The sequence below is a fragment of the Saprolegnia parasitica genome, assembly GCF_000151545.1.
Source record: "Saprolegnia parasitica CBS 223.65 unplaced genomic scaffold supercont2.39, whole genome shotgun sequence".
NCBI classification, from domain to species: Eukaryota; Oomycota; class Saprolegniomycetes; order Saprolegniales; family Saprolegniaceae; genus Saprolegnia; species Saprolegnia parasitica.
The window spans coordinates 134626-155864 of NW_012156433.1; the positions used below are offsets into that span (position 1 = coordinate 134626).

Consider the following 21239-nt stretch of genomic DNA (forward strand, 5'->3'; position numbering starts at 1 on the left):
TCGGCATAACATATTCATTTTAGGATGCTTGCAGCGCAACGAGTCCTTCGGCGAAGCTCGCCCAGCGTACACGCGCTGTCGCCGATCTCGCTGCGACGGGACGACGACCATGTACGTGGCTTTCGCAGCACGGCGCCCGTCGAGCGCCATCCGATCATGATTGGGCTCGTGGGCGCGAGCTTGGCGCTCACAGCCCACTACACGCTGCGCGCCCACCGCCGCCTCCAAGCGGAGAAGGAAGCCCAGCCTTTTGAACGCGCGTCGATGCTTTTAGGCCTGGACATGGGCCTGAGCAGCACGCGCCTCGCTGGCCTGGACACCAAGGGTACACACGACGACACGATCGTCGCCGAGCCCTCGGCCGTCCAAGTCCGCAGCGGCGAGGTCATCGTTGGCGCGCTCGCCGTCAAGAACGCGGTGCCTCGCCTCCGGGACGAGCTTCTCCACCGACGGCCGCTGACCCAGCTGGGCGTCGATGCGAGCGAGACCGACCCCGCGTTCACCATCGATGCGGTGCTCACGACGCTCGTGCGCCGGCTCCACGAAGGCGTCGCGAACGCCCTTGAGAAGGACGAAGCAAGCGTGCCGTGCGTCGTGGCCTTGCCCCCGAGCTTCGGGGACGCCGAGAAGGACCGTCTTCGCGCGATTCTCCAAGCGGCCAACATGCACGTGCTCGGGTACGTGCGGGAGCCGATTGCGGCGGTCTTTGCCGCATCCGACTGGGACGACACTCTGCGCAACGTGGCGGTGGTCGACATGGGCGGTGTCGAGACGCAGTGCTCGATCCTCGACTGCACCGACCCGACGGCGCCGGTCATTCTTGCCTCCAGGTGCAATAGATTCTCGATCCAGCAAGTGCGACTCTGATGGAATGACTAGGGCGACAGAAGGCATGAGCGGAGCGACGCTGGACGCTGCGATCATTGAGCTCCTCGCGCGCGAATTTCAAGCCAAAACCTCGATCGACCTCCGGACCGACAGCCTCGCAATGGACCGTCTGCGCGAAGCGGCAGAAAATGTACACACTGTCATGCATATGTACAGAGCTTCACGCATCGTACTAGGCCAAGAAGGAGCTGTCGACGGCCAAGGTCAGCCACGTGAACCTGCCGTTCATCACGGCAGATCAGAAGGGTGCCAAGCACCTCGAACACGCCCTCTCGCTCTCGGCGCTGCAGCGGCTCGTGGCGCCGTCGCTTGCAGAAGGTCGGACGGTCATTGCCGCTGCGCTGGCCGACGCCAAGCTCACGCCGCAAGACGTCGACGCAGTGCTCTTTTGTGGCGGCGGGATGAAGTCCAAGTTCATGCAAGGCGAGATCGCAACGTATCTTGACCACCCCGTCGTCATCAACACGGGCAACGAGGAAGATGCGGTCGTGCGAGGCGCGCTCGAGGCCGGTCGCCGGTACTGGGCCGAGATGGAAGACGATCGCGCGTAGAGGAGGAGATCTACCACGTCAATATCAAGTTGATAGATTTCGGTAGCGCTCATTGGTCCGGCCAAGCATGCCGATCGAGATCAATGGTCGCAGATGCCAAGTGAAACACGCATGGAGTAGTCGAATGATCAATGCAGCAGAGCTCGTCAGCACAAGCCGAAAGCTGCCGAATCCCAAAAACCAAATACTGTATGTCGATTGGTCTATTTTAGAACCCAATCAGCTGCATTTTAGCCAATCAAACGACACCTCACCAGATTCCACCAACACACCACATAAAGTTCGTCACCCATCCGAGCAAGCACGATGGCGCTGCACTCCGCTCTTGCTCGCGCCGTTCGCCGGCCATCGCGTATGCGTGGCTTCGCCTCCATGGTTAAGACGACCGACCCTGCCATCACGGCGCAGCTCGCGATGTTTCCGGAGCTCAAGGAGAGCCAGGACTTGATTGCATCCTCGCAGCCCGCCCGCGCAGTACCGCCGCTGCGCCGCATGCTGCAGGTGTGCGAGTCGTTCTCGCCGGCGCTCGCGACCGAGACGGCATGGCTGCTCGGCCAGGTCCATGCGTCGCTCGGCGAAACGAAGGACGCGATTGCGCTCTTCCAAAAGGACGCGGTGCACGGAAAGGAGCAATGTATCCGCGTCGCGCTGCTTGCCGGCGACGTCGCCCTCGCACGCAGCCTCTTGTCCAAGCCAGGCGCGATGAGCGCAGACAACGAAGCACTGTATTTGCCGTTGATCGACTGGCTCGGCGGCCACCCGATTTCGGCTGCCATCGCGTCGACGGAGGCGTACGCCAAGGCCACCGAGGCGCTCTTGGTGCTTGCCACGCACGCGACGATTGACAAGGAATCGCGAAAGCTCACGCTTGACGAGGACATTGCCAGCCAAGTCATTGCCGCGTGGACAGCGGTCGTCGACGACGCCGCAACCGACGACGCCCTGCGGGCGCACGTGCATGCCAACCTCGGCGAGCTCTACTTGCTGCACGCCAAGTATGAAGAAGCCATGGAGGCGCTCTCGTATGCGCTCAAGTACCAAGAAACGCAGCCGGCGCTCTCGCTGCACTTGGCGCGGACGCTTGTGCTCCTCGCGACGGGCTACCACCGCTTGGGGAAGGCCGTCTCGGCCGAGGGCCTCTTTACGACCGCGCTGGAGACGTACGAGCGCAGCAAGCTGCAGACGTCGATCGAGTTGGCCGCGGCGGCCAAAGCACACATGGCGTACGGCGACCTCCTCTCGCAATGGGAGCGCCGCGAAGCTGTTGGCGCCAAGCACTTGGCGGCTGGCCAGGCGCAGCTCGGCGCGACGCCGTATCTCTGGAGCTTTGTCTACTTGCCCTTGTAAGGCGCGCAAAACACTCCCGTTTTTGGTTTGGTATACGTTTTCGGTTGCGCTATCCAGAGAATGACGAGCTACGACAGTCTCGCGATTGGGGGCGGTAAGCCTCGCGTCGTGATCGCTCGTATGCGTGCTGGCACCGACACCAAGCCCTAGTCCACACGCAGAACACCGGAACACATCGAGCGGCTTCGATCGCACCAGACGTGGTCGCTCCAACCCGTCTACGCGACAGCCAGGACGTCAGCTACGGCGACCACAGCTTTAGCTACAATGCCCCGAGTGAAGGCCGAGGCGCCGATTCGGGGAATGCCGACGGCGGCTCCAACGTCTAGCATATATATTTGCCCCTGGGTATCTATCTATCTTCTTTACCCGACGCATGATGGACCGATGGAAGGCGATGGCTAGGAAAGCGTCTGTAGGGGCCAGCAACGTGGATGGCGAACACGTTCGCCGCTTGTCGGTTGGTGGAATCCTCTCTTTCGTAACGCGAGTGCAGACGATTTACAGGGCACTTTGGTCTATCTTTTGTTCTGCCAAAGGCGTCCATACCCTTGGTTCTGTCGACAATCCACGATGACGACCACGGTTTAGGATAAACCAGTCCTATGCACCCAGCGCTTTACACGCTCGGCACGTGCGCATTCTCAGAGAATGTACCTCCAAAATCGCGATGAGCCAGGTTGACAGTTCTCTCGTCGCGCCACTGGAATGCCGAAAGCTCGTCAGTCGTACTAGTACAGTATTTGGAGCATCACACTCTCTCATGACAACGGCGTCTCCACGCTACGCATTGGCTACGTGGTCTTCCGTGGCGGTGGTATGCTGCTTTCCAGGACACTCTGTGGTCTTTTTTTTTAAACTCGAGTGCGTACCCCACGATGCTGGTGCGGCACTGTGATTGGCAATCCAAACCTTTTCCTCGTTTTGAACCAATAAGAATTTATCAATGGCGTTGATTTAAACCAATCAATCACTGTATTGACGTACGAGACACCTGGGCTGGTGAACCACAACGGTTCTGATCCCATGGAAGCGCTTATTGCATACGACTGGTGCATCCGTGGAAGATAAGTCGGTATGGCACGCGTTGATTCCTTTGAATGGCGTCTTGAAGCTCTTGCTGACGTCGAGGTGAGCTTGGATACGTTTTCCACGTGGCGCCGCGACAGCGCAGCATGACGATCGTTGCGTGTCGCACAGCAACAATCGAATATTCCAGCACCGTTCTCGTTGGCGCTGCTTTCAAAGCGACTTTTGACAACGTCGCAGCAACACGTTGTTTTCTACTCTGTTCTTTGGCGCACATGGAGCGCCTCATTGGGGCGCTGCGCACTTCGCGATTCGCACCCGATCGAGTATGAACTGGCAGCGCTTTCAAACGACCGAGTTTGGCGCGATCGTCGACAACGTGATCACTGCGCCATGGGCGACGATGACGTCGACACCGACGAACCCAGAGCACTACATGGCCAACTGCATCTACGTCGACGCGTCCGTGTTGCCTCCAGCGGATACGGACTTGGACGCAATGGAGACCATCCAGCGCCAGGCCCACGCGCGCGTTGTCTATCAGTTTATCGATGCCAAGGCCACGATGGCCCCGTATGCGTCCGAGTGGAAGACCTGTCTCAAGGCACGTGGTCTCGAGATCGAGATGACGCCGGCGTGGCTCCTTGCCTTTGATCTGGCGACGCAAATGGTGCCGGCACCAATCCATGCGACGCGAGTGCTGACCACGGTGGACGAGATCTTGGATGCTGATGGCGGCGCGTCACCGTACAACAGTGATGCGTGGTGTCGGCACCTTCGCTTGCAGCAGCTCGCGCGCGGTCCGAGCTACGGCTGCTTCGTGTCGTCGGTGGACTCGGAGAACAATGCCAGCGTGGGTGTTGTCTCGTTGCATCTCGCGTCGGACGGTGTCGCGATCGTCAACTGGTGCGGCGTGCCCGAGGCCCATCGGCGGCACGGCCATGCGACGAGCGCACTAGTGCGGGCGTTGGCGTATGCGCGCGACGAGCTCCACTGCACGCATGTCTACTTGACGGCGGTCGACGACGGGCCGATCCAGCTATATCAACGAGTGGGTTTCACGATCGTGGACGCCGGCGACGAAGTCCAGTGCCTTGGTCCACTGCTCACGCCGTAAGAACACTCGATTAAAGTTTAATGCCGAGAACGCAAGCTTTCGCACCCTTCATTTGGCGTGCGATGCATTTAGCTTTGTGGCGGTGCACCGCTCGGAATGACCATGGCGGGCTGTTCAAGGAGCCACGTTACAAGGGTTGGAAACGACAACATTTCGCGAGAAACATGGCTATAGGCGTTCAGAGACTACAGTCGTCCCTTATTCGACATCCACAGCGGTGATTGTCCACTGCCATGCAGACGTCAGACGACAACGTTGTCCCACAGAGGTCTACACCCAACTCTTTTGATCTCTAGGTTTGCTTTACATCTATCTTGCCTTACTTGACTACAATTGATAGTTGAATGGAGTGCGAAGCCAGCTAGATCGCATGACTCATTTTGCCTGCTCTGTCTAGAAAGCAACTCCACTTGACAGGTCTAGTAGTCATCTAGCACGCGTACACCACCCACTCTCAAAGCGACTTAACTGTGCACGACGCATGACAACATGTACGCAAAATGTTGGCTTGTTACGAAGGCCTAGTCGAAGATGTCCATTTTACGGCCTGCGCAAAACACTTCCCAGAGCGAAATACGGAGGTCGTGCTTGTCGGTGCTGTCTACAAACGGACGCAGGCCGCCCCGTACCAGCGGCGCCTGGTTCTTGTCTGGAACGTTTGCGTAGATGTGAGCTGCTTGGATCGTAATGTACGGGTTGACCTCGTCGCCCCATGGGCTGCGCCGCGCCGTCGAATGCGGAGCGAGTGGCAGCTCACGGATGCCGGCTCCGTCGTGAGGCGCCTCCAAGGCATTTCTCGAAGTTGTAGCCAGCGAAGCGCTGCCGCAGCTGACAACGTCGTCGACGATGATACTGTCGTCGTCGCCTCGGCGGTACAGGATCGCGACGCAAGCCGACGTGCCGTTGCGGCGAGGGGGAAAGAACTTGACGAGCACGACGGCGTTGAGCCCTCGGATCAAGTCAAAGTAGTCTCGGCAGTGGGTCTGAGCGGGGAGGAGGGACCGGTGGCTGACCTCGACTTCGGCAATGACGCAGGGATCGGGTTGACCCGGTCCAGTTCGCACGACTGGTTGCAGCCAAGCGTCGGGGATTACCGAGAGAGGCTCTCCAGGGACAGGATCGCGACCACGTGGGGTTTGACCACCCCCAGACTCCAAGCAGTAGTCGCTGGCTCGGGCGTAGTTGACAAAGTCGGCAATGATGACGTGGACAGCTTTCTCGTGCTCCTCACTGAGGTTTGTCGTGACGTAGAGGTCGACGGTTGCCGCCGGGTCGTCGTCGCTGCCCGAGTAGCGCGCGTCGACGACTCTCGACCAGCTCACGGCGTCGTTGCGGCGCACCCAGCTGGCCATGGGAATGTGCTTGGCGAACAGCACCTCGACATCGTCCTCCCCAGCATCCACGCGGCGCTGGAACTCGGCCATCGCGTCATCGAGTTTCCGGACGGTGACGTGGCCGACGAGCGGCTCGAACTCTGTACCATCCATGTCACGACGCTGCATGAACGACGAAGCGGAGCGACGAAGCCGTTTGGAGAGTGGGTATACGGCGCGTTCGATCTGCCGCTTGACCGTTAGGAGAGACGAAATGACGAAGACCATGGCAGGCTTGTCAACAGGTGCTGCTTGTTGGACAGAGCGGATGAAATGGACAATGCAATTCACCTGGCTTGTCGCTTTTCTCGAGGGCACAGCCTTTCCCGGCAGTCATCGAGCAGCCTTTTACATTTTTGTGAACTACAAAAACTGGCTTTTGGTTGAGCCAAAGTAAAAGATGCTTCGATTCGACGACTAATCCTGCTCGCAAGCTCGTGTTGCGAGGCAAACTTTCGGCTGGCGCTCAGGTGACAGTCAAAGGATATATCTCTACATGCACCTTGGCTCGAGTGGAAGACCTGTCTCAAGGCACGGTGTCTCGCGATCGAGATGACGCCGGCGTGGCTCCTTGCCTTTGATCTGATGACGCAGACCGTGCCAGCACCAATCCTTAACCCTCCAAGACCACGAGTGCCGGCGTTGGTGTATGCGCGCGACGATCTCCACTGCACGCACGTCTACTTGACGGCGGTCGACGACGGGCCGATCCAGCTGCACGAACGAGTGGGTTTACGATCACAGACGAAAACCAAACGCGGAGCAGAGAAGACGCAGCATGTGGCGCGTGTTCTGGACGCGATGGCAGCGTGCACGGCCACCGACGAACGTCGCTTTTGATGTTGCTTTCGTTACGTTGATTTATGTCAATGCCACATTACGAGTCATTTAGTTGAATGACCACTTGTAAACGACGACTCTATTCTATCGAGACGCCACTTGTTTGAACTCCAACGATGAGCTACCAAAAGGGTCAGAAAATAATGTTTTGCTGACGAAGAAACGATTGCTCTGAGCTGAAGGACCGATCGCGGCCGGCGCGAATCACTTAGCAGAGTGAAATGCCAAGGTCCTGCTTCGTGGAGCTATTGGACGCGGGTCGCCTGGCACCGATGCTTCTTGGTTCACGTCGGGGACGTTGGCGTAGAAATCGGAGGCTCGGAGTTTTGTGACGAAAGGGTTCAGAAAGCCTTCCCACGGGCTGCGCAACGTTGGCGTCAGCGGCAGCTCTTCCATCGTGGTGCGTTTCCAAAACGGACACACCGTGTGGGTCGAGCAGCGCGCTGCCACAGAAAACAACGTCATTAATGTCAAGATGCAGATAGCAACTAGTCGACCACCTTTTGTCCAGTCGGTGGATTCCTATTTCACATGCAGGAGGTGCGGGGTTCGAGCCCCGTAGGTGTTGTCCCTTTCTTCTCTTTCCCATCTGCGTTGGCATCGGAACCATCATGCCATAATTTATCAATGAACATAACATGACGCCGTCGTTGCACGTGGCCTATGTGAGCAAATAGCCCAACGCACACCCTCCCCTCCGCGATAGGACCGGGCCGAAAGAGAAGACGGAATGGGTCGCGCGCATTCAGGAAGCGATGGCTGCGGACGAAGCGTCGCTGTGGACGTTGCACTACTCGTCACTTTTAGATGTTTCTGTATATATAGATGGAGTGGCATGACAACTTATCCACTGCGATGGGTATCGTGCATCGAAAAAGTGTTTTGAGAAAGCAGTATTACGCAAGGGATCTGAGCTGGAGGGACCGCATGCACCGTGGCGTGGCTTCAAAATGGACGTCTTGTGCGGGTCAAGCCGCACTCTGCCACAGCAAAATATCGGTGGACGACAGCCACGCACGCCATTGACGTCGCAGTGACCGATTCCCTGAGAGGATATCCCAGCACATGTTGTTTTCGCTCCAAATTGCGCCCCATCGATTAAATGGATTCCGTATTCCATGTAATAGTTACGTATCATGTTTGAAAATACCACGTGCTCGTACTACAAAGAAGTGGTGGCAGCGGATGGCCGACCTAGTAATCGAAGATGTCCATGGTGCGGCCTGCGCAAAACACTTCCCAGAGCGAAATACGGAGGTCGTGCTTGTCGGTGCTGTCTACGAACGGACGCAGGCCGCCCCGTACTAGCGGCTCCTGGTTCTTGTCTGGAACGTTTGCGTAGATGTGAGCTGCTCGGATCGTAATGTACGGGTTGACCTCGTCGCCCCATGGGCTGCGACGCGCCGTCGAATGAGGAGCGAGTGGCAGCTCACGGATTCCGGTTCCGTCGTGAGGCGCCTCCAAGGCATTTCTCGAAGTTGTAGCCAGCGAAGCGCTGCCGCAGCTGACAACGTCGTCGACGATGACGGTGCCGTCGTCGCCTCGGCGGTACAGGATCGCGGCGCAAGCCGACGTGCCGTTGCGGCGAGGGGGAAAGAACTTGACGAGCACGACGGCGTTGAGCCCTCGGATCAAGTCAAAGTAGTCTCGGCAGTGGGTCTGAGCGCGGAGGAGGGACCGGTGCTCCATTTGGACGTCGCCAATGACGCAGGGATCGGGTTGACCCGGTCCAGTTCGCACGACTGGTCGCAGCAAAGCGTCAGGAGACACTGAGAGAGATTTTCCAGGGACAGGATGGTGACCACGTGGAATGTCACCGCCCCCGGACTTCAGGCAGAAGTCGCTGGCGTCGGCGTAGATGAAAAACTCGCCCTTGATGACGCCGACAGCTTCCTCGTGCTCCTCACTGAGGTTTGTCGTGACGTAGAGGTCGACGGTCGCTGCCGGGTCGTCGTCGCTGCCCGAGTAGCGCACGTCGACAACTCTCGACCAGCTCACGGCGTCGTTGCGGCGCAACCAGCTGGCCATCGGAATGTGCTTGGCGAAACGCACTTCGACGTCGTCCTCCCCAGCGTCCACGCGGCGCTGGAACTCGGCCATCGCGTCATCGAGTTTCCGGACGGTGACGTGGCCGACGAGCGGCTCGAACTCTGTACCATCCATGTCACGACGCTGCATGAACGACGAAGTGGTGCGATGAAGCTGTTTGGAGAGTGGGTATATGGCGTGTTGGATCGCGTGGGGAGACCGAACGAAGCGACAATGGTAGGCTTGTCAAAAAAAGTTGCTTGTAGGACAGAACAGACGAAATGAGCGATGCACCCGGCTTGTCATTTTTTCTAGAGGCGCATCTTTCTTTAACAGTCCTTAATCAACCTTGTACGGAGTTGTTGAAGACGCAAACTGGTTTGTTTGTGCTGCTCCTGCAAGTATTCCCACTCGGTGAACGAAACAGACCAGAGTACGGTTGCATACACCTCGTGGCCCATGGCACATCGCGCTTCTCATATTCTCTTTTGCCTCATCGTATAGCCTCCGAGCACCAATCTGGTTGACAACTGAAAGCGGATCTGCCCTAGCCCTACCCTAACCTTTGGAGCACGTGCATCAGCAATCGCATTCTTATTGTATCTTCCAACACTCTTACTGCCAACAATGTTAGAAAAGACCCAGTGCAACGACGAGCGAGGTGAGCGTGATGAGTATGGCGACACCAGGTGTGCCGCGTGCGCGGCTGGCCGTCGTGACGTTGGTCGTCGCGTTGGCTGTCGATGTCAATGGCGCCACAATCACATCGTCGTCTGCCGTCGCATTGGTGTCGTGATCGAGCGAAGACGATGCATTCACATGGGACGGCATCGATGCATTGAACGGCACCGCGGTTGTCGCGTTAAGCGGTAGTACCATACTCGAGTGGTTGCTGGTGGACGTGGCCGGCACAAGCGTGAAGCGACCGGTCGCGTTCGGGTGCAAGCGACTCGTGCGGTTGCGCCGCAGCACCGGCGGGCGACTAGGGACGGTGGTTGCATTGCGCAGCTGCGTGCGGTTGCGGGGACCGTCGGCAATGAGAATCGCGTCGACGTGCGTCATCGTCGCGTCCAGCAGCACGGTTCCGAGCACGAAGCAAGCGATCTTCATGTTGGCGGCTGGCGGACAAGTCGAGAATGACATTATTTGGGTGTGTTCGGTTCAGCATGCCTGTAAAGGCATCCCAGTGCGCTTCTGTACGTAAAATCAATATCACTCGGTAGCCCTAGCCCTTGTCCGTTACAAGGGCTGGGGTTCGAGTGACGGCTGGTCATTTTGCGACAGCATAATTCTGACTAAAACGTGGGTTGGCGTGGACACGTCTCCGTCTGTTATTCAGAAGAAGGACACCACCAACACGCGTGCCCCGAGAAGACACGAGATATATGGTTTTCATTCGTGGACGATACAAAAAGCAAATCGACGAAAAGGTTTCTTGTAGATGATGACCACACGTTCGCGTCCTGTAGCGTCCTTAGTGGCTTGTCGTTGCGGTCTTGCCGTCTACAACGCGAATGACGCGCGCTCGTCACGTAAAGTGTGTACCTGTCTCATCGTCTTCTTGCCTCAACTCGAGCGTCGAGAGCGTCCGGATCAAGAGGCTCTTTTCTTCGACAAATTGCTCGTCCTCTATGTGCCGGGTGGTTGATAGATTGATATTTCGGGACAATCTACCCTTTTCGTTTTGGAATTTCTCCAAGTAGGCAATGAGCTTCTCCTTGTTGGTCAAGAGAATTTGCGTGATCTCGTTGGGCTTCTTCGGGTTGGCCACAAACACCTTGAAGACGTGAAAGGCCTCGAATTGGATGTTGACGCTCGTGTCCCGAAGCAGATTCATCATCATCTTGAGGTTCTCGCGCTTGCTACGACAGACAATATTGTGATTGTCTACCCTTCTCGATGCGCATTCGGTACCAAATGTAGCGCATCATCACGTCAAAGTTGGACCGGTCCAGGAGGATTTCGCCCAAAAGCTATCATAAGAATCGTGTGCGGGATGAGTATGTTTTTGGGGTCGACCACGGGAGTACCTTGAGCGACTGGCGCCGCGTGACGTAGTTTTCCGACGAAAGCAGCTTGTTGTACTTTTCAAAGACCTAATCCAAGAGTTATAAACGACAGCAATAAAAGCTATAGAAACCATGTCAAAGTGCGACTCGAAGAACTGCGAGACGAGCGGCTTGTGGCGCGTGAGGAGGTCCTTGAACGTCGCAAAGGCGTCCGACCCAACGTCAAAGTTGGGCAAGTGCACGTAGACGTCGAAAAACTAGGCATCGTGAGCTCCAATTCATATTTGGTAGAGACGGGGTACCTTCCAGAGGTCGGGTGAGTGCAAGATTTGCTTGGCCAGCGCCTCGTGCCGGATCGACTAGCAATATCGATGAGAGGACCTCTTGGGCATGAGCCAAGCGACGGACCTCGCGCAGCATCGTGCCACAGTTGAGCGCAATTTCCGAGTGCTCGTAGCCGCGCACCAAGGCCGAGATCATCTGCGGCTGGCGCTCGACGTACGCGACAAACCCGCCCAGGTCCCGCCGCATGAGGTTGTTGTAGATCTGCGCCACGTGCTTGCGCGCCTGTCGTACCATGCATGAGTCCGTGCTGTGCAATGGGATGCGGATGGAGACGCGACGTGTAATACCTCGAATGGCAGCTTTTCGAGGTTCAAAACGAGCCGCGGGATCATGTTGTCGGCAATCAGCAGCATGGACATTTGCGCACACTTTTGCGGGTTCGACTCTTGCTCGCCCTACCCATGCGATGAATGAGGCGACGCGCAGGCCATCGGCTTACATCGCCGTAGAGCAGCAGCTTGATCTGGTTCAGCCGCTTGGTGACGATGTCCACGACCTAGTAACGACGACGTGAGCACCCTTGTTGCCGGCGATGGCGTACCTTGCCGCTCTTGTCGGGCTTGACAGGCGTGTTCGGGTTCTCAAGCGCCTCCTTGATGAGCTTGCTGAGTTGCTCGGGGCTCTTCTTGCGCTGGAAGAGCTTGTCCATGCTCCCTCGTCGGTTGTCGTATAAGCCGCAGGAGCCAAAATTTGGGATATACCCGATCAAGTACGATTGACCGTCTTTACCACCCGACTTTATTATGGAGCGCTCTCTCTGCAACCGCGTTAAGTGCGGATCATTACCAACGGGGACATCAGCGGCAACGACCTCATGGTGCGCGATCCGAGGCCAGCGCGCGGCCTTGACGCACCGATGCGACCATCGTACGGTCGTGGCCTCTGCTTAGAGACATGCTAGTTACATAGACACCAAGCGCTGGGTTATGCATGGTCTCCCCAACGGCGAGGGTTGGCTTCAACTTTGGCATCGCACAGGCTACTACTCGGTCGCCATCTTTACTACCTCAAGAATGCCCAACGAGAAACGTCCTTGGTGCAAACAACGATGTTTTGGTTGAGGACACGACCGCCTCGTCACTATCTTGCCCACAAAGGTAGCGACAAGCCTTCGCACAGCTTGTCATTGACACGACAGTGTGGTAGCACGCAGGCCTGTGCTCTAGAGTGTTGTAAAGCTAGACCCATTGTGCTAGCCGGTCCTCGACGACCAAGCTGCACGAAGCGATGCATGGTCGCGTGTGTTCGCACGTGTGTGAACGTCTCAAATCGGTTACGGCACCCATTGGGAGGCCGTTTTGGACGCCAAGGCGAGCATGGACCGCTACATCGTCGAAAAGGTCATTGGCGAAGGCACGTACGGGGTCGTGTACAAGGCTATCGAGAAGGTACATGCTCCAATCGATGCAGGAGGATCATAAGAGAGCGGTCTGCAGTCGACAAAAGAGCAAGTCGCCATCAAAAAGTTCAAGTTCCTCGGCGGTACAACCCCTTTTGCAAACACCATGTTCGATGGGCGGTAGACGACAACCTCTCCAAGCGCGAGCTCCAAGCGTGCTCGATGCTCAACCACCCGAACATCGTCACGTTTCGCTACAGCTTTCGCGGCGACGGCTACTTGCACCTGGTCTTTGACTATGCGCCGTCGACGCTCGCCAAGGTCCGCACTTAAATCCGAGCAAATGCCCGAGATTCAGCGCAAATGATCATCCGTTAGCTCGTGGCCAGAAACAAGACCGGACTGCGCCCGGCCCATGCGCGCGCTATCGCCTTTCAGCTCACAAAGGCACTGCACTGCTGCCACGCCAATCACATTATTCACCGCGGTCCGTCCAGAGTTCGGACTGTATCGACTTATAAACGTGTGCGTAGATATCAAGCCCGAGAACGTACTTCTGGACGCCAACGGCAACGTCAAGCTGTGCGACTTTGGTATATAGCGTCGCCACGGCCTCCGCCTCTTGCGATGGTGACTGCGTAGGCGTTGCACGCCCGATTCAATACGAAGGCGAGGCCTTGTCCGACTACGTCGCAACGCGCTGGTACCGCCCGCCCGAGCAAGAGCTCCGGTTTGTACGGTGGCCTGTGCGACGTCCTGCCCACCTTTTGGTCTTGTAGCTGCACCAACTACTCGTACAACGCCGACATTTGGAGTCTTGGGTGCGTCATTGCCGAGCTCTTCACGGGCAAACCTCTCTTCCGCGGCGAGAACCAACTCGATCAGCTGTGCGTCTCGTTTGTTTGCAACAAGATTGACGCACATCTAGGCGCCTCATTCAAGAAATGCTGGGGCCGCTGCCGCCTTCGCTCGCGGCGAAGCTGCCGAAAGGCGTCAGCGTCAGCAAGGCAACGTACCCAACAACGTCGCTCCGACTGGCGTTTAGCGAGACGATTCCGTTTCCCGAAGTCCTCGATTTCCTAGAGCGCACCGTGTCGCTGGCCCAAAAAAGCGACTCTCAGCCCGCGACGCACTGGACCACGTGCTCTTTGCCAAGCTGCGGCAAGAGGACCTGGTCGCGGAGGCCCAGAAGAAGCGCCGCCAGCGCCACCACGACGACATTGAAGAGGAGATTGACGGCGTGCGCACCGAGTATGAAGGCGACGACCTCGACGGCTCGGGCCCGACGCTCGACGACATGAAGGGCGACGACGAGGTGAAAAGCATGCGGGCGATGGCCAAGGGTTTTGGGCCGCGCATTATGGCGCCGCTGCGCAAGAGTCAAGGTGCCAAGGACGACGATATTCAAGAAATCATCGAGAGCGAAGACAACAACACGGTCGCGCGAAGGCGCCTCTCGCTCCACAGCAGCATCGCGAGCGAGCACAGCATCTACGACGACGACTTTGAGGACTACGAGAGCGAAAGCAAGCGATAAAACCACTCCATGGATGCGTACATGTACTGTACCATGTCGACAGACACGCGTCGACGGCCAACGCCATTTCGGCAGCGGAGTTGGGGCCAAGAACGAAAGACCCCTACCGGAGCGCCATGATGGTGACGAGCCTAAAGTCCATCTACAGAAGGGGAAGCGAGCACGGTCGGAGGCAAAGCTGTAGTCACCTCAGCGATGTACCCTCGGCCTTCGCCGCGACGGACGACGACGACGACAACCGTCGCCAACTGGACGCGCGCACCGCAATAAGATCTCGAATGCCGCATTCCCATTGGCTGGAAATGGCCCGCGATGATTGGTCCGTCATGGGCACTGGCCGCAACATGAGTGACATGGACTACGACGGCTACGAGGGGTACAATGGCGACGAGGTCGACGAGGTCGAAGAGGTCGAAGAGATGGTCGATGACGTGCCCATGTTCATCGCCAGCCGCGTCTACCTCGGCTCGATCGATGCGGCGGCGAATGCATCGGCGCTGCGCGCCAAGAACATTGGCTTTGTCCTCTCGCTGCTCCAACCCGAAGACGCCCTCGCGCCGCCGAGCTGCGCGCATCTGCGCATCGCGATGGACGACGCTCTCGATGAGCCGCTCTTGATCAAGCTACCGTACTTGCTTTACACGCTCAACCAAGCCTTGGCAACCACTGACGCCAATGTCCTCGTGCACTGGTGCGACGTGGCCTTTCTATCGCGCTCTCATGCATGTTAACATAGCGTCGCGGGTCGGTCTCGGTCGGCGTCCGTTGTCATTGCTTGGCTCATGACCACGCAGCAGCTCTCGCTCCACGACGCCTACCAACGCGTGCTGTGCGTCCATTGCCCTTCCTTGGAGTCGTCGTCTCATCACACGTCGCTTTAGCATGAGCCGTCCCTGGATCGAGCCGAATGCGACCTTTCTCAAGCACTTGGCGCTCTTTGAGAAGACGCTCTGCGTGCCAATGAGCGCCAGTACGCGGAGCGCAATCGACGAGCTCACGCCGATTCTGCCGCGCATGGACTTTCACCCGTCGTTCGTGCATCCGATCACGTCCCATGTAAAGGTCATGACGATCCGACTCGCCAGTGACGTCGCGGCCGACGGCAACTCGGACTTGCAGTACATTTACCCGCGCGCGATCGCCATAGCAACCACGACAACAGCGCCTTCGTTTGCGATGCTGCAGATCACCGACGTGGCGTTCGTCACCGTGCGCGACCTCACGGACGACCATGCCCGGCACGAAGGCTTGGCCTCGCGCGCCGACTTGCTTGCGACGCTTCGGCGCTTCTACCCTGACATGCACGACACATCGGCTTGCATTGTGATCTCGTTCGTCGCCTGCTAGTCGATACCCAGCGAGACCGTTCTTTCTAAAAGACCGTTGGTTGAAACACTTCTCGAATGCATCCATCCATCACGTTGAAGAGAGCTGGCTACGGCGCCAGCGCGTGCTGGAGCATCATCCGGCCGTGACGTGCGAGCTGATCGCGGTCCGAGAACGATCGACGCGGCGCTTTCCGAGGCGACGTGGCAGCTGCGTCGGCGCTTGCATAGCGCAGCAACGGCGGGGTTGGTCGCACGGGCGCCGAGAACTGGGAAAAGTCGGCCCACTCGGCTGCCTTTGACGACAGGTGGCGGCTCAGGCGGCGGCTGCTCGATGACGAGGAGACTGTCGAGGCTTGCGTCGACGACGACGTTGGTGGACTGGAGGCGGTCGTGAGCTAGTCGCGCGTCCGTCGTGCAGAGCAGGGCAGAGAGGATCGATGTACCTTGCCAAGGCGGGCAACGACGTGGGCGAGCGACGGTCGCGCGTCCGGGGACACTTGAAGCATGTCCTGAATGAGCATGCAAAAGCCCGACGAGTACGGAGGTGACTTGGGGAATCGAACTGTTCCATTGCGGATCGCGAGGACCTTGATCCCTTCGGTCGCCGACTCGAAGGGACCAAAGGGCCCGTACGCCATGGCATACAACACACATCCGAGGCTCCAGACGTCCGTGGCCGACGTGAGCTCCCCCGAAAGCAGTCATCGTAGAGCTCTGTACGTTCCATATACGAAGACGACCATCGAGAGCATGGACGCACCGGGTGCGCGGAAGGCGCCGCTGGAATATTGCGCGGCTGTCTCGACCATTGCGAGCGCATCGTGTTGCGACGTCACGCGCGTCGTCAAGGGCGCTACGGACCCGAGGTCCATGACGACCGGCGTGTTGGCATCATCGAGGAGGATGTTGGCCGGCTTGAGATCGCGATGGGCGAGTCCGAGCTGGTGGATCTCCATGACACCTCGGACGATCCCTTCAAAGAGGCGGACGCACTCGTCTTGCGTGAACGCAGGCGCCTCTATGCACATGTAAGAGCGACAGCAAGCGGCGAAGCATGCTACTCTGCGTGGCAGCGTCGTTCAAGACGTCTTGGATGGACCCGCGGGCCAGGACGGGGAAGAGCAAAAGCACCTCCTTCGTCCGCCCGAGCACGTTCTCGACCTCGGACCGCTGGCCATAGCGCTTCATGCGGATCTCCGACTCGACGAGCGGGAGCACGTTGGGGTGGGCGAGGCGCCGATGCAGCTGGATCTCGAGCAGCGCCCGCTGCAGCTGGTCGTCCTCGACGCACGCCATGACCTTGAGCGCGTAGCGCTGCTTCCTGCCATGACGATGGCCCTCGACGAGGTAGACCTCGGAGAAGCCGCCGCTGCCGAGCTTCCCGCAGACCTCGTACACGCGGCCGTTGAGCTTGACCGACTTGGCGTTGCCCATGGTTGCGATCTTTCCCGAGCCCTGTGCCCCGGGGTGCATAGTGGCGTGCAAATAGCCACTGCCCTTTGCACCGTAGCACCAGATGGATGAAAACACGCAAGATCAACTTGTTCTCTCGTCCGAGCATTGACGACCATGCTGCCAGCGCGGACCAAGGAGCTCGCGGCCGTCCTCGAGAAGGCCATGCGCGCGTCCTCGGGCTTGAAGACGCTCCGGGCGTCGACCTCTGCGTCGCCCTTCCAGGCGCTCGTCCATGACTACTACCTCCCCATCTTCGCCTGGGCCGAGTCCCAATACGACCGCCTCAACCCGCCGGCCGCGACGACCAAGACCTGCCTCGTCCTTGGCCTTAGCTGCGTGCAAGTACGCGTCCGCTTCCATCGCTGATGCTCATGCATGGTCCAGGGCGGGGGCAAGACGACCATGACGTCGTACTTGGAGCTGCTCTTCAAGGCCACAGGAAAGAACTGCGCGGTGCTCTCGATCGACGATGCCTACTACACGCGGGACGGGCAGCGCCGCGTCGCCGAAGCGCACCCTGGCAACCCCCTTCTCGAGGTAGTTGGACCGTATAGGATGAAGGCTCATGACCCCTTGGCAGTTCCGCGGCAACCCTGGGACGCACGACGTGAACCTTTTGCTCGACATCATCGCGCAAGCCAAACAAGGCGCCGACGTCGTCGTGCCCCGCTACGACAAGTCTGCCTTTGAAGGCCGCGGTGACCGTGCGCCGCAAGACGCGTGGCAGCACCATGCGGGTAATCCATGGGCGATTATCAATGACTTGACATGGATGCTTGCATATAGGACCCCTCGACGTGCTCGTCATCGAAGGCTGGTGCTTGGGGTTTGAAGCATCCAGCCTCGCCTTGTACATACCACGGATCCATCCGGCTCGGCTCGCTCATCGCCATGACGTAGGAGCCACCCGCACTTGACTCCGATCAACGAAGCGCTCAAAGAGTTTGACCGCATCTACGCCGAGCTCACCGCGATGCTAGTCATCCAGGTGCCCGACGCGCACTGCGTCTACACGTACATGACCTCTCTCGTCGACTTCGCGTATCCTCATGCAGCATGTCCTCTAGGTGGCGCGAGGAAGCCGAGGCCGACATGCGCGCCCAAGGCAAGCCCGCCATGACGTCCGCCCAAGTCGCCGACTTTGTCGACCGCTTCATGCCCGCGTACGATGCGTACTTGCAGCGGTTTTACGCGGCGATGAACACGAGCCGGGATGGCCGCGGGTTGGCGCAGAAGCCGCGCCTCGTCGCGCGCATCGACCGCCAGCGGACGTGCGTTGCAGTCCAGACGTATGCCGGAGGCGTCACGACGCCAACGGGCGCATCGTAAACGGGCTCGTATCCGGTCGAGCCGTTGGCCGACTCGACCAAACCAACGGGCCCATGTCCTGCTGCCTTATCCCAACGGGCATGTCTTGTCTTACAACCTCAATCACTTTTCCTTTGGCCGTGTCCCTACACGTTAGGGTGGGCGAGGCGCCGATGCAGCTGGATCTCGAGCAGCGCCCGCTGCAGCTGGTCGTCCTCGACGCACGCCATGACCTTGAGCGCGTAGCGCTTCTTCCTGCCATGGCGATGGCCCTCGACGAGGTAGACTTCGGAGAAGCCGCCGCTGCCGAGCTTCCCGCAGACCTCGTACACGCGGCCGTTGAGCTTGACCGCCTTATATCAATGTATCGGACCCGCCCAATGTCCTCCGCTGCCGCGGTCGTTCGTCGCCAAGTTTGACGACTTTGATATGAAGTACATTGACGGGAACGGTGACAGCAAAATTACACTGGACGAGCTCATGGCGCTGGTTTCAAACAGTGTTTTATACACTGTCTCTTACTGTGTTTTATAGCAAGTGACAGGCATCAAAGTGCTAAGCACCGCGACGTACAACCAGTTTCAGACAGAGTTTGCAGCGCTGAAACGCGCCCAGCTCCAAGCGCTGAACCCAACGGCGACGACAAAGTGACGTATGCAGAGTTTGCGGCGTGGATCGGCAACGACCCTGGCCTCATGTTTGACCGCTTCGACTTCGACAAATCCGGGTTGCCAGACTGTAGTTTACAGTGTATGTTGACGCCAACGTAGGTACTTGGACGAGAACGATCTCTCGCGCTTCTTCATCGACCGGCAGCTTCCGCGCTTCGACCTGATTTCGATCCTTTTGGACCCCGACCTTGACGGCCGCATCTACTACGATATGTTTGAGAGCTTTGGCCTCAACGTATGTATCAATATGTCAATTCTTCGCCTTGATACTCTGGCATGGATAGGCCACAATCCAGTACGACTTTGATCGCTCCAACAGCCTCAACAGCAGCGAAATCGCACTGCTTGAAGCCGACCTTGGCGTCACGTTTCACAACACCTCGGTTCTCGCGCGGCTCGTGGACCCGACTTCGCATCTGTACGTATCACTATTGTTATTGATCTTATGGCGTTTTAGGTTGACCTTTACCGCGTACTAGCAATGGATGAGCGCTTCAACGAGCCTCGTCCGCGACCGTGTCCAGCAGTACGCAGCGTGTACACTAATGAGAGAATTGCAACTATTTTGTGGGTATAAAATCGACAATGCGATCGAATCGACGCGACCCGACCGGATAACGGGCCCTCTCCACGTCGTCGAGCAGCGCCGGGCAAAGTATCTCAGCATCTCGCGCCTCGCCCCCGACTTTCTCTCGACCGAGGTAGTATTTTTTTTCTATTTTCGATGTTTCACGAATGTCTCGACCTTTATTAGACCCTCGTGGTTGAATTGGAATGTGACTTTGACGGCGAGGGCTCGCTCATCGTCTTTGCGCGGTTCAATATTCCCTTTGCGGATCTCAGTACTCTCTCAACGCCACCGCGCACTGTACTTTTTCGTCAATTCCTCGGTAGACGCATTCTCAAAATTTCCCTAACCCTACCGTGATCTCCCCTAGCACCGGCGGACTTCGGACACGTGGCGAGCTACTGAAACGGCTGCCAATGGGAGCTCCGACCGTCGGCGCCCGCTCGCTTCACCTACGGTGCGCTATATTTACAAGATGAGATGGCGTAAGCGCGTCAGGGACCGAGTGTGCGACGCTCACGCCAACCAACAACGCCGACTGCCTACCGTGCGCGTTGCAGTCGCCCTACATGCCACCCCTTGTGTTGCAGTACCAGAGCCTCGTGCCGACGCTCGACCAGTGCCGCAACGACAAGGCGCTCGACGCGTACGTCAAGCAGTTTGACCAGCAAGTGTCAATTACACTGCGGTACGCACGCTCTACATCAACTCGACCAACGTGCCCGACCAATACGGCAACGTCCTCGGCGGCGGCTAGCTTTTCAGCACATAAAACCACATGTCTTTGACTTTGGTACAAATTGTCTATGAGACTACAGACACCACGCAGACGGCTCAACTGGTTGCTGGATCTCGTAGACGAGTGGCAGTGTAGCTTTGGACTCAGGAGCGAGCAGCTTTGCTTGCGGCGGACGTGTTAGCACACTGAACGGGTAGGCGGACGCAGTGCTAGCGTCACCGATGCCCCGTGTGTCCATGCAGTACAGTAAGCTCAGCCGCAGCGTCTCTTGACGCTGACCGTTGCAGTAGGCAACAAGGAAGCAGTCAGTGGCGCGCAAGCTGATCATCGGGCAGTGCTTTAGGTGCGGATCTTGCTCGATGGCTTCGTGGACGCTGCCGCCGAGCGAGGTAGCCCCCGGTCGAAGGAGCCGGAAACAGTCGAAGACGAGTCGGCTCTTGAAGTTGTTGTACGTGTAGCTGCCATAGTCGCGCCGGCCAAGCGGGCTCGACCCACAACAACCTAAACAGCCCATTTAATGTCATATTCGACAAAGGAAAGGTAGGTAGGCACAGCGGCGGAGAAACCCATAGAGCACAGGCAGAATTGCAATGTTGAGTGTATCGAGAACGATCGCCAACGCCACTTCCACGTCGTCGTCTTTGGCGCTGGCTGGCGAAAAAGTCGAAAACGACCACTGGTAGAACGCCACCTTCATACAAATAGGCGACTAGTAGTTTTGTACGCACACACCACTAGCGTTACTGGAATCGAGACAATATCGAACA

General features: G+C 58.1%; 14 protein-coding genes and 1 non-coding gene across 15 annotated transcripts; 8 read left to right on the forward strand and 7 right to left on the reverse strand.

Annotated features, from left to right (window-relative positions):
- The first annotated feature begins 10 nt into the window (after window positions 1–10).
- SPRG_08648 (hypothetical protein) lies at window positions 11–1454 on the forward strand. Its single transcript, XM_012347892.1, has 3 exons — window positions 11–830; window positions 880–1018; window positions 1065–1454. The coding sequence occupies exons 1-3, from the start codon at window positions 25–27 to the stop codon at window positions 1437–1439; spliced, it is 1320 nt and encodes a 439-aa protein (XP_012203282.1). The 5' UTR covers window positions 11–24; the 3' UTR covers window positions 1440–1454.
- A 264-nt stretch (window positions 1455–1718) lies between these two features.
- SPRG_08649 (hypothetical protein) lies at window positions 1719–2786 on the forward strand (the record flags this gene model as incomplete). The annotated part of the gene is made up of 1 exon (XM_012347893.1): window positions 1719–2786. The coding sequence occupies exon 1, from the start codon at window positions 1746–1748 to the stop codon at window positions 2784–2786; it is 1041 nt and encodes a 346-aa protein (XP_012203283.1). The 5' UTR covers window positions 1719–1745.
- Window positions 2787–4082: 1296 nt separating this feature from the next.
- SPRG_08650 (hypothetical protein) lies at window positions 4083–4979 on the forward strand. Its single transcript, XM_012347894.1, has one exon. The coding sequence runs from the start codon at window positions 4144–4146 to the stop codon at window positions 4930–4932; it is 789 nt and encodes a 262-aa protein (XP_012203284.1). The 5' UTR covers window positions 4083–4143; the 3' UTR covers window positions 4933–4979.
- A 474-nt stretch (window positions 4980–5453) lies between these two features.
- Window positions 5454–6533, reverse strand: SPRG_08651 (hypothetical protein; the record flags this gene model as incomplete). Its single annotated transcript, XM_012347895.1, has 2 exons — window positions 5454–6406; window positions 6455–6533. The coding sequence occupies 2 exons, from the start codon at window positions 6531–6533 to the stop codon at window positions 5454–5456; spliced, it is 1032 nt and encodes a 343-aa protein (XP_012203285.1).
- Window positions 6534–7640: 1107 nt separating this feature from the next.
- SPRG_30113 lies at window positions 7641–7713 on the forward strand. The gene has a single exon. It is a non-coding gene; the product is annotated as a tRNA-Val (tRNA).
- A 626-nt stretch (window positions 7714–8339) lies between these two features.
- SPRG_08652 (hypothetical protein) lies at window positions 8340–9308 on the reverse strand (the record flags this gene model as incomplete). The annotated part of the gene is made up of 1 exon (XM_012347896.1): window positions 8340–9308. The coding sequence occupies one exon, from the start codon at window positions 9306–9308 to the stop codon at window positions 8340–8342; it is 969 nt and encodes a 322-aa protein (XP_012203286.1).
- A 495-nt stretch (window positions 9309–9803) lies between these two features.
- Window positions 9804–10283, reverse strand: SPRG_08653 (hypothetical protein; the record flags this gene model as incomplete). Its single annotated transcript, XM_012347897.1, has 1 exon — window positions 9804–10283. The coding sequence occupies one exon, from the start codon at window positions 10281–10283 to the stop codon at window positions 9804–9806; it is 480 nt and encodes a 159-aa protein (XP_012203287.1).
- A 255-nt stretch (window positions 10284–10538) lies between these two features.
- SPRG_08654 (hypothetical protein) lies at window positions 10539–12201 on the reverse strand. Its single transcript, XM_012347898.1, has 11 exons — window positions 12069–12201; window positions 11967–12023; window positions 11815–11922; window positions 11591–11749; window positions 11485–11541; window positions 11314–11439; window positions 11204–11269; window positions 11088–11146; window positions 10848–11035; window positions 10719–10802; window positions 10539–10676 (listed from the first exon to the last, which is right to left on the reverse strand). Exons 1-11 carry the CDS (start codon window positions 12174–12176, stop codon window positions 10648–10650), a joined length of 1041 nt encoding a protein of 346 aa, XP_012203288.1. The 5' UTR covers window positions 12177–12201; the 3' UTR covers window positions 10539–10647.
- Window positions 12202–12843: 642 nt separating this feature from the next.
- Window positions 12844–14430, forward strand: SPRG_08655 (CMGC/CDKL protein kinase; the record flags this gene model as incomplete). The annotated part of the gene is made up of 9 exons (XM_012347899.1): window positions 12844–12915; window positions 12964–13009; window positions 13051–13187; window positions 13245–13353; window positions 13400–13459; window positions 13509–13596; window positions 13646–13753; window positions 13795–13933; window positions 13978–14430. 9 exons carry the CDS (start codon window positions 12844–12846, stop codon window positions 14401–14403), a joined length of 1185 nt encoding a protein of 394 aa, XP_012203289.1. The 3' UTR covers window positions 14404–14430.
- A 299-nt stretch (window positions 14431–14729) lies between these two features.
- On the forward strand, window positions 14730–15802 carry SPRG_08656 (hypothetical protein; the record flags this gene model as incomplete). The annotated part of the gene is made up of 3 exons (XM_012347900.1): window positions 14730–15094; window positions 15140–15232; window positions 15285–15802. 3 exons carry the CDS (start codon window positions 14730–14732, stop codon window positions 15748–15750), a joined length of 924 nt encoding a protein of 307 aa, XP_012203290.1. The 3' UTR covers window positions 15751–15802.
- SPRG_08657 (NAK/MPSK protein kinase) lies at window positions 15802–17204 on the reverse strand (the record flags this gene model as incomplete). The annotated part of the gene is made up of 4 exons (XM_012347901.1): window positions 15802–16126; window positions 16175–16417; window positions 16463–16749; window positions 16793–17204. The coding sequence occupies 4 exons, from the start codon at window positions 17202–17204 to the stop codon at window positions 15839–15841; spliced, it is 1230 nt and encodes a 409-aa protein (XP_012203291.1). The 3' UTR covers window positions 15802–15838.
- A 96-nt stretch (window positions 17205–17300) lies between these two features.
- On the forward strand, window positions 17301–18521 carry SPRG_08658 (hypothetical protein; the record flags this gene model as incomplete). Its single annotated transcript, XM_012347902.1, has 6 exons — window positions 17301–17528; window positions 17571–17723; window positions 17767–17923; window positions 17973–18036; window positions 18087–18200; window positions 18254–18521. The coding sequence occupies 6 exons, from the start codon at window positions 17301–17303 to the stop codon at window positions 18513–18515; spliced, it is 978 nt and encodes a 325-aa protein (XP_012203292.1). The 3' UTR covers window positions 18516–18521.
- A 119-nt stretch (window positions 18522–18640) lies between these two features.
- Window positions 18641–18976, reverse strand: SPRG_08659 (hypothetical protein; the record flags this gene model as incomplete). Its single annotated transcript, XM_012347903.1, has 2 exons — window positions 18641–18847; window positions 18962–18976. 2 exons carry the CDS (start codon window positions 18974–18976, stop codon window positions 18641–18643), a joined length of 222 nt encoding a protein of 73 aa, XP_012203293.1.
- On the forward strand, window positions 18938–20490 carry SPRG_08660 (hypothetical protein; the record flags this gene model as incomplete). The annotated part of the gene is made up of 8 exons (XM_012347904.1): window positions 18938–18983; window positions 19029–19221; window positions 19265–19400; window positions 19450–19563; window positions 19645–19866; window positions 19920–20007; window positions 20232–20379; window positions 20406–20490. The coding sequence occupies exons 2-8, from the start codon at window positions 19190–19192 to the stop codon at window positions 20488–20490; spliced, it is 825 nt and encodes a 274-aa protein (XP_012203294.1). The 5' UTR covers window positions 18938–18983; window positions 19029–19189.
- Window positions 20491–20545: 55 nt separating this feature from the next.
- On the reverse strand, window positions 20546–21169 carry SPRG_08661 (hypothetical protein; the record flags this gene model as incomplete). Its single annotated transcript, XM_012347905.1, has 2 exons — window positions 20546–20973; window positions 21025–21169. 2 exons carry the CDS (start codon window positions 21167–21169, stop codon window positions 20546–20548), a joined length of 573 nt encoding a protein of 190 aa, XP_012203295.1.
- Window positions 21170–21239: the final 70 nt, after the last annotated feature.

Coding starts and splice junctions, on each gene's coding strand:
- SPRG_08648 (XM_012347892.1), top strand. CDS start 25: ATGCTTGCAGCGCAACGAGTCCTTCGGCGAAGCTCGCCCAGCGTACAC. Junction 831..879: donor CCGGTCATTCTTGCCTCCAG/GTGCAATAGATT, acceptor TGGAATGACTAG/GGCGACAGAAGGCATGAGCG. Junction 1,019..1,064: donor TGCGCGAAGCGGCAGAAAAT/GTACACACTGTC, acceptor GCATCGTACTAG/GCCAAGAAGGAGCTGTCGAC.
- SPRG_08650 (XM_012347894.1), top strand. CDS start 4,144: ATGAACTGGCAGCGCTTTCAAACGACCGAGTTTGGCGCGATCGTCGAC.
- SPRG_08654 (XM_012347898.1), bottom strand. CDS start 12,176: ATGGACAAGCTCTTCCAGCGCAAGAAGAGCCCCGAGCAACTCAGCAAG. Junction 11,923..11,966: donor AGCTGCTGCTCTACGGCGAT/GTAAGCCGATGG, acceptor TCGCATGGGTAG/GGCGAGCAAGAGTCGAACCC. Junction 11,440..11,484: donor ACTCACCCGACCTCTGGAAG/GTACCCCGTCTC, acceptor CACGATGCCTAG/TTTTTCGACGTCTACGTGCA.